The sequence below is a fragment of the Gastrolobium bilobum genome, unplaced genomic scaffold (genome assembly GCF_033153095.1).
Source record: "Gastrolobium bilobum isolate Gb01-03AN ecotype WA unplaced genomic scaffold, APGP_CSIRO_Gbil_v1 utg4504, whole genome shotgun sequence".
NCBI classification, from domain to species: domain Eukaryota; kingdom Viridiplantae; phylum Streptophyta; class Magnoliopsida; order Fabales; family Fabaceae; genus Gastrolobium; species Gastrolobium bilobum.
In genome coordinates this window covers 384,613-393,761 of record NW_026899275.1, presented here as the reverse complement: position 1 = coordinate 393,761, position 9,149 = coordinate 384,613, and the positions used below count along the sequence as shown (strand labels likewise).

At 33.0% G+C, this 9,149-nt stretch overlaps 1 protein-coding gene across 1 annotated transcript; it reads right to left on the bottom strand.

Moving 5' to 3' along the window:
* Window positions 1–632: 632 nt before the first annotated feature.
* On the bottom strand, window positions 633–6,486 carry LOC133289094 (ABC transporter G family member 11-like). Its single transcript, XM_061486958.1, has 10 exons — window positions 5,639–6,486; window positions 4,802–5,091; window positions 3,621–3,792; window positions 3,384–3,506; window positions 2,962–3,090; window positions 2,646–2,840; window positions 2,453–2,539; window positions 2,086–2,358; window positions 1,711–1,818; window positions 633–1,306 (listed from the first exon to the last, which is right to left on the bottom strand). The coding sequence occupies exons 1-10, from the start codon at window positions 6,026–6,028 to the stop codon at window positions 950–952; spliced, it is 2,124 nt and encodes a 707-aa protein (XP_061342942.1). The 5' UTR covers window positions 6,029–6,486; the 3' UTR covers window positions 633–949.
* Between the last annotated feature and the right edge of the window lie 2,663 nt (window positions 6,487–9,149).

Below are 9,149 nucleotides of genomic sequence, written 5' to 3'. Positions count from 1 at the left end.
AGATTAACCCGCGAGCTGGCTCGTTCAACCCGCGAGCTGGCTCGTTTGAGCTCGGGTTGGCTCGGGTCGGGCTAAATCGAGCTGGCAGCTCATTTTTGCCAACCCAACCCGGCTCGTTTTATGCGGGTTACGAGCCAACCCGACGGGTTGGCTCATTTTTGCCACCCCTACCATATACACCCCTACTAATGTATACTTGTTTGGAGAGGGGCAAAAAAAGGGACCGACTCGCCTCAAAAATAGTATGTGATACTCATATTTATTTATTGGGATCTATTAATCTTATATTACATGAGATAATTATCTCATGCAACAGAGATAAAATTATGAGGTCCACTACTTTTTCAAAAAAAAAAAAAATAGTGAACCCCACTATTTTGTCTCTGTTGCATGAGATAATTATCTCATACAACATGAGATAATTATTTCTCTTATTTATTTATTTTCTTTTCTTCACATGATTTTCACACATTTTTATATATGTTTAGGAGATTAAATTATCTATTAAAATATTAATCACATAAATAAATTACAACAACGATGACTCAACACGACTCATTTTTTATATCGGGACTCCTATAAAGTAATTTTTCTTTTAGAACTAATTGAACTCCAAAGTTGCCTTAACATCAAAACCAAAGTAATATTTTGGAGGACAATGAAATGTATAATGCGGATTGCCGGATTGGGTCAGAAAATTTTCAAACATAAGACTTTGATGACTTAATAATAAACACTCACAGAATTTCATATAGCTCTTCACCCTCTTCTCAACTGAGAAAGCTAAGAGGATGTCAACATTGTTAAAAAGACTAAGGATGTATACAAATGATAAGAATTTGAAGTTATATATATAGCTAATCCTACTTAATAATGAAAGCTTCATTGTTCATTCAAACTTTTGAGGACTTTAACTTCTGTTCTTTGAAAGCCCAACATTCTCCACCCTTCAACTTTTGGAAGTACCATTTTTTGTTTGGGTGGAAACGTAGGTTCTCAGAGATGGGGACTGAGTGAGAACATCAGGTGCAATGGTTGTATTCTGGGTTCCACTCTTCTGCTGCATTCTTCTCCTGGCTAAATACCCTCTAACCCATGGGGTCACATCCTCATTGATTTTGATCATGATGAAGAAAATGATGCGGTAGATGACAATCATGCTCAAGATTACACTTAAATCAATCCACTTTGATCTGGTGACATCAATCTGGAACACATTCTCCAGAATGTATTCACCCGGTATCTTTGGAAGATCTGGTGTCTGGTTGTCAAATATCAAGCCCTTCAAGTCATTCTGGTATTGTCCCTGAAAGAATTTTCATTGTTTTCATCATCAAACTATACTCCAATTGTTAGATATAATATAAATATAATAAAATCATTCATGTGATATAATATAAATAATGAAGACAGATTTGGACCAATGGTAAAATTGTTTCTTTGTAACCGAAAGATTATAGTTTTAAATCTGAGAAATAGTCTCCTTAGAATTGTGCAAGAGTAAGACTATATATAAGGATTGCCCTCACCCCGCCCTCAATAATCAAGATTTAAAGGGGAGTGGCTTTGGTGATATAATATAAATATGTTAGAGATATAATAAAATCATTCATTTGCATTCAATCTATAACTTAAACTTTTGAAAAAGTTGGTTCCTGACATAGTAGCATCACACTCCTTTCAACAATTGACCTGTGCCAGTTCTCTTACCTGTAATGCCCAGAAGTGGAAACTGATATATGACATTGGGTAGCGCCATACTGGCTTTGGTATATCATGTGGGAGCCTAAAGTAGCCAGAGACCAACATGAATATGCCCTGATATTTTAAAGATACAAAACAAAAATCAATTAACGAGGTATAATTAAGTGGATTCTTCAACAAATTATTGAGCAAAGCTAAGAGTTTTGACTAATTAGGCAACATGGTATGTAATTAGCAAGCTGTCATTTAGTAGATTTACTTTAATGTTAAAGAAAACTAGAACTTTATAAAATGAAGCAAAAAGATCGAGTTTTGGAAGAGCATTGTTTTGTTTAGATGTGATTTATTGTACATGTGCTAAGATCATGGGAAGATGTATACCTGAATCCCTGCTCCAATTATGATTCCCATGAGGAAGTTAGGGACAATACTAGCAATTGCCATCATTAAGCTTTCAACCACTGTGACACTGGCATAAAGACACAACACAAAGAAAAAGTAATGCCAAAAGCCAGGATGTAGGCGAACCATGAAGTAACAAATTGTTCCAGAGAGAAAGGTGATCAATATCAGGAATGGCGTTGCAGATAATGTGTTGCTGATGACAAATGCAGTAACACCATAGTGTCCATTAAGCCTCTCCCTTTGGAAAACCTGTAATTGAAAGAGATAATTAATAATCAGATTATGACATTATATTGAGTATAACACTGGTGACTAAAGGTGACATAGGTAATAAAACTTTTACCTTCATGTCTTCAACAAATGAAGGGAATCCACCAATTGACATGAAGGTGACAAAACCAAAGACAAAAGATGCACATGAACCCCTAGCCTGCAAAGAAAGGAAACACATGAACTCAAAGAAATTGTACTAATTATCTGAATTGATTATAGTGGCATACAATTTTGAATTGCTCTCATGTCATAAATAGAAGTACCAGAATTGAGTTGTAGCCAGTTCCCACGTTCAAGTAAATGGTTCCAATGCAGATAGTGACTACAATGTAGATTACAAGTCTAAGCCAATAGTAGCCAAAATCCCTTGACATGTTGATGAATGAACGCTTGGTTAAGGTGAAAGACTGCATGAAGAAACTAGCCTGGCTTCCTCCTGCATCAAGCACTGTTCCCTTCTGCAGAATATTTGAGAATTGACTCAACAAAGTTAACAAGAAAAGGAGGATACTCAATTGCATCATTGCTAAGTTTGGTTAATTTTTTTCATCCATAAGTAACCTCTGAAAAGAAACTTACAACTTTGGATATCTCATCCACTTTTTGTCTTGCAACATAAGAGTGCTGAGAAGTGCGGAAGTAGTCAAAAAGAGTTCTGATAGCTTCAGCAGTAGTGATCTTGTCTAGAGGATCATCACTACCCTCAAACTGAAAGAGTAAGGTTCAAAGTGAATATTAGCAAAGGCATATGTAGTTATTATAAACATGAGTATAAATGCACTTCTTGAGAATCATTTGGGTTAAAGTGGCATTTGTCAGCTACTTTTGTTTTTCTTTTGCAAAAACATTCTTTTAAAATAGATAACATTTCAAAAATTTAATAAAAAATAAAAGGTACATTCTTTAGGTGAGAAATGGGCAAGTAAATAATCACTAATTAAATAGTAATGTAAAATTCAAAAACAAAATTGAGAGAGTCATAAAGCAGAAGTGGTTAATACCCTCAGTTTCATGGACCCTTTAAGAGTGGACTTGACTTTGTCAAAGTCAGAATTGATGCACCTAAGGAAATGATCAGAGGGGTTCCTCAAAGCAGGGCATGGAAAGCCAGCTTGTGCAAAGAACTGCATACAACATCATTTACAATAATCACAAAAAAGCTTCATTTATTCACAATCATAAAACATTTAAGAAATTTTGCAAAAAGAGGAAAAGTGTGAAGTGGGCTTATATATTGCCTCATATGCTTCTGAAGCTTGGCCAAAATAAACAGTTTTGCCTCCAGAAAGCAAGTACAATTGGTCAAATAGTTCAAACACTTCACTGCTAGGTTGATGAATAGAAGCAATCACTGTTCTCCCATCCCTTGCTAAGGCACGTAGTGTCTGAGTCACAAAGAAAGCCGAAGCACTGCCACAGAAACAAAATTCCAGAAAAAAAAAAAATGAGATATTTCTACTCTACAAGTTTTGATCAATTGGACACATCAGAAACCATAGATGATTCATTATCTATTAAATCTGATTATTTAATTAAATATTGTTAACCTCCCTTAGAATTGCACATGAATTAGTGTAATGGCTATGTAAAACAACAAGAAGATCAAGACATAAATTCTATGTTTTTTATTTTTTATTTTTTTTCAAAAAGGAAATCATTGAAGCGTTACATATATATTTTGTTGATAGTACTGTTTTATTTTATGGAGATTAATAAGAACTTATAAGATACAGATAATCATGAACTCAGAAAAAATAGATAATGATAGTACATATATATGGCCCATTATTTATTGCATCCACGTTTTTCTTTTCTGCAAATATAGAAAATTTAATTTTGAAAAAATAAGCTAATTGAAACACCTAAGACACAAGCATATATCAATGACTAATTGATTTAACTGCTTCTTCGAATAATTTGTTTAAGTGTGTGTCTTAGGACATAGTTAAAACATATTTATTATTCTTTATTATATTTTATTATTAAATACTTTTACTTTATTAAAATTGTACATTTAACATATTGCTAATTTTAAATATAAAAAAATTACACAATCATTTACAATACATTAACACATCATTCAATGAATTTAACTTATCATATAAGTCTAAATATTTCTAATACGATTATTTTTTACTCTGTAGTGCCTTGACATTTACTTAATAATTTTGTTTATTTTTTTAGCATATATATGTCAAGTTATCAAAAACCCATAAAATAATAGGAAAAGTCGAAGTTATGGAAGATTGAATGTACAACACTAAGTTTTTTATTTTATTTTTTGGAAATTAAATATCCATCACCAACTGCACAATTAAATATATATTTGGTAGTTAAATCCAAATTTAAGTGGAATCACTATATTGATGCAAACACATGGACAAGGACAATAAATGCACATGAAATAATGTGTAACAACCTGTCAAGACCACTGGTTGGTTCATCAAGGAAAAGTAATCTAGGCCTCATCAAGATTTCCAAGGCAATGCTAACCCTTCTCTTCTCCCCACCACTGATCCCACGCAAGTGCCAGTTTCCAATAACTGTGTCAGCACAATCTTGAAGACCCATTTCTACAATTGTACTCTCAACCAGAGCTCTCTTATCTGACCATGACATCTTATCTGGCAAACGTAGACGAGCTGAATACGATATCGTTTCTCTTACTGTTAAGGTACCAATCAAGGTGTCATCTTGTGTCACATAAGCCTAAGTTTGAATACACAAAAGTTAGGAATAATAACCTTAAAACATAAATGAAAAGAAACAATTTAATCCAGCAAATTTAAAAACTTAAAGTTTTTAGGTGAACATGTATATATTGTTTTATATTATTTCTTAACATATCCTCTCAAGTTGAGATCTTAAATGGGTTTTGAAGCATGGATAATACATGCTTATTTTTTTATTTTTTATATCACTTTTTACTTGTATTTATTTTTTATTAAAAAAAAGGATGGTAAGGATCGACTTCTAAAAAGATTCCTTGAAAACTCGAAAGTTTAAATTATTAAGTGAATATATGTATATTACTTTATATTATATATATAGAAAAATTCTAAAAAAACCTAAGTTTATTGGTGTTAGGTATGTAACCAACAAAAGTTATTCTCAAAAGTTCAAAGCCAAACAAAACCTAAAGGAAACAAAGATGATAAAGGGAGTAACAAACTTTCTATGAATGAAACAAAGACACACTTATATATGAGAAATATGAGAAAGAAAAGAAACTAGTTATTACAAGAGAAATACTCACAGCAGTACCAAAAGAGAGCTTGGCTTTGCGACCATTGAGGAGGATAGTGCCTGAGAGGAAGGCATTTGCAGCAAGGCGACTTGAAAGAGCATCAAGAAGAGTGGATTTTCCTGAACCTGAAGGACCCATTAGAGCTGTGAAAGTTCCAGGTTCAGCATACCCAGTTAGACCCTCCAAAACATTTTGAGTTTCTCCATTGCTAAGAGTAACCATCACAGTTAGATCCTTCCATGTGAGCCTTGCTGAGACATCACCAATCAACTCTGCGTGTGTCTTCTCTCTCCAAAGGGTCTCACTCAGAGGACTCAACCCTGGTAAAGTTGTTCCATTCCCTGCAGGTTTACTTGCTTCTATCTCCATAGCCACTTGAGTTGCTTCAGTGTTTCTCATCTCTTTCTATCTATCTCCCTCTCTCTTCAAAATATCTCAACTTTTAGGCTTCAATACAATATGGTCCAAAGGGTTTCTTGGTATAGAATTTTGGAGAAAAAAGAGCATATAAAGGGGTAGAAAAAAAGGAAGAGTATGAGGAAGTTATAGAAAGAAAAGAGGAGGAAAGAAAAGTGTGAACGAAAATGGGAAACGTGTGATTGGGAAGTGTGTTGAGGAGTTTTGACTGAAGGTAAGATGATGATTGAAGGGTGAAGGGGGTTTAAGAGAGATATACCATGCAAAAAGAGCCTAGAGTTTTGTAGATAAAACTGTACAAGGGTTTAGATTTGGCATGAAAAAGAGGAAGCCAGTGGAGCAAAGAGATCATGTTTCTGATCAATGGTATAAGGGGTGACCACAGGAACACATCTTTCTACTCATTTGTTTGGGGGAGCTCAATTCTCGAAGGAAATTTAGAGAACAAGATGAGGTTCAGAGCATGAAGTTTTAATTTCAGCCATTATATGTAGCAATTAATGGGTGTAGCTAGTTGTTGGTAGCTACATTTAATGCCAAAACCGACCCCTATTTAAATCTAAGGGTATGTGATTATGCCGTGTGTGCTTTCCCACAGTTACCCTATCACTATCTATCCATCCATCCATTCATTCATATTTCATTTCACCCTTTGTGACACACACAAATGTGCTGTGTATGAACAGGCCTAATTAATTTGGCATATACTAACTCATAAATGTTAAAATTTTATATGACTTCGTCATGAGAAAATTTTTTATTTATCTTTTTTTATTAATAATAATTAGAGACTATTTATTTAATGTATATGAAGAAAAAAAATACAAAATTTTTTACATAATCAAATTATGTAAAAAAAATGTTTAGATTTAGATAGGGGTGTAAATGGGCTGGGCTAGGCTGGGCTTTGGCCTTTTTGGCCCAAGCCTACGTCAAAAAAAATTCAGCGTATCTGGCCTACTGACCTATTAAAGGCTTTATTTATAGGCCAAGCCCGACCCATTTTTAAAAATAAGAAAGTCTGACATGGCCTACAGGCCTTGTAGGCCTCCCACTATAGATACTAAGCAAAAAAAATAATTGTATAGAGCAAAGAAAGTTTTATTCATGCATGCACTAGTACTTCTCATAAGAAAAAAATGACAAACAAGAAAGAGTCAACATAATACCCCCAGCTCTAGAATGTATATCATAGAGGAATAGAGTCAAAGAAATGAAAAAAATAAGAAAAATACAATTACCGGATGCTGAAATAAATTCTACAAGAGAATGTCATTTATCTAAAAATCTTTAAACCACCATCAAGACAAGGAAAAGAAGAGTATTATTGAAAGATCTTCATCAGTAACATCATAATCCAGCAAGGTACTCATTACTCCATGGTATTAAGCTGCAACAGCATGTAAAATTTGGAGACATTAGACAAGTTTTCCTTTCATAAAATAAAATAGCACAAAAAGTAAGAGATATTGGTATTTGGTACTTTGCGTCTTTGCCACATAAAATAAATATTATTTTATTATTTTATTTTAATAAATTAAATAGGCCAGCCTACAAGGCTGTAGGCCGGGCTTGACAAAATTGGCCTATGACCTATTTGTTAAAAAAGCTTTTTTATAAGGCTAAGCCTATTCTACTTTTCTGAAAAGTCGAGCATGAACCGGACTCAATGTAGGCTGGGCCATAGGCTGGACTGGGCCTGCCTGACCCATTTACACCCCTAGATTTAGATTATGTCAAATTTTAATATAAAAGATTCACTCTCAGCCCACCCAATTCTTAATTGATAAGCAAAACTGGCTAGCAGCCGTTGAAATAAGGGAGCACCAATTTTGAGAGTTGTAGGTTATACCTATCCACTACTATTCCACGTGAGTTCATGGGTGCACCAATTAATGCAAGTTGGTTTGATGAATGAACCAATGGCCATCATTGTCATTTGGTGCCTACAAGGCTACAAGGAATAGTGATCAAAGTATCATTATTTGACAAATTTTTTATTCAAAATATCATGTAAATAGTATTTTTTATCAGACTGTCACATGACGTAATTCAGTACGATTGGTAGTGAATTACGTTCGCCTATGATTTCATGATACGTGGCTACATTATATATTAAATTTTCTATCACTAGTAATGAACTTTGTCTAATCAACTTTTTTCTGCTAAAACATGTTACATATCACAAAATTATTGACGAACGTAATTCGGCACCAGTCATAATAAATTATGTCACGTGGTAGTTTGATAAATAATAATATTTGCATGATATTTAAATAAAAAATTTGTCAAACAATAACCGTTCGATCGATGTCCCAGGCTACAACTACTGGGACAAAATGAGTCCCTTCATTCTTAGTTATTTATTTATTTAAATCTTGGGCCGGAAGGAGTTGGCAGTGGAGAATTGGTTAAGATATAAATAATGGATAAAAAGGAAAAGAATATAATATAAGATATTTCAAAGCATATTCTCATGAATGATAACTTTGACTAATATAAAATATAATTTGTATGTATTCAATGTAATTATCCGATGTGAATTCGTTTTTTTGGATTTTTTTGCATGGCGGTCGTTGACGGAGTTTAGTTTAACTTAACATAATGAAGATATACATACATAGGACTCCAACGTAGTTAATAAGATATCAGATATAGAATTTCTAATTATATTAGATATATACTTTAGGTTGAAAACTAATCATTATAGCAGAAAAAGTGAAAAGTATTGTTATAACAGTTGATCATGGGTATATCTTCTAAAAAAGTTCCTTTGTTAAAATAACCATATACAATTATGCATCATGAAGAAATTAAGGTGGGATCCAAAAAATTGGGTTTAGTGTGGGATCCAATATACTGGTCAGAATAATGTAAAATCAATATATATGATTCATACTTTTACTCTAATAATAATAAATACTTAATAAATAATTGCTAATTTTTACATTTTTGAAAAAATATTTTAAAAAAATATAAATTAAATCCATTGACATTTTAGTCATATATGCTTTTACTCTTTTAAGGAAAGAAGAAAATATTTATGTTCTGTTTTAAAGAAAAGATAAAATTTAATTTAAATACTAATACTATTTGTTATTGG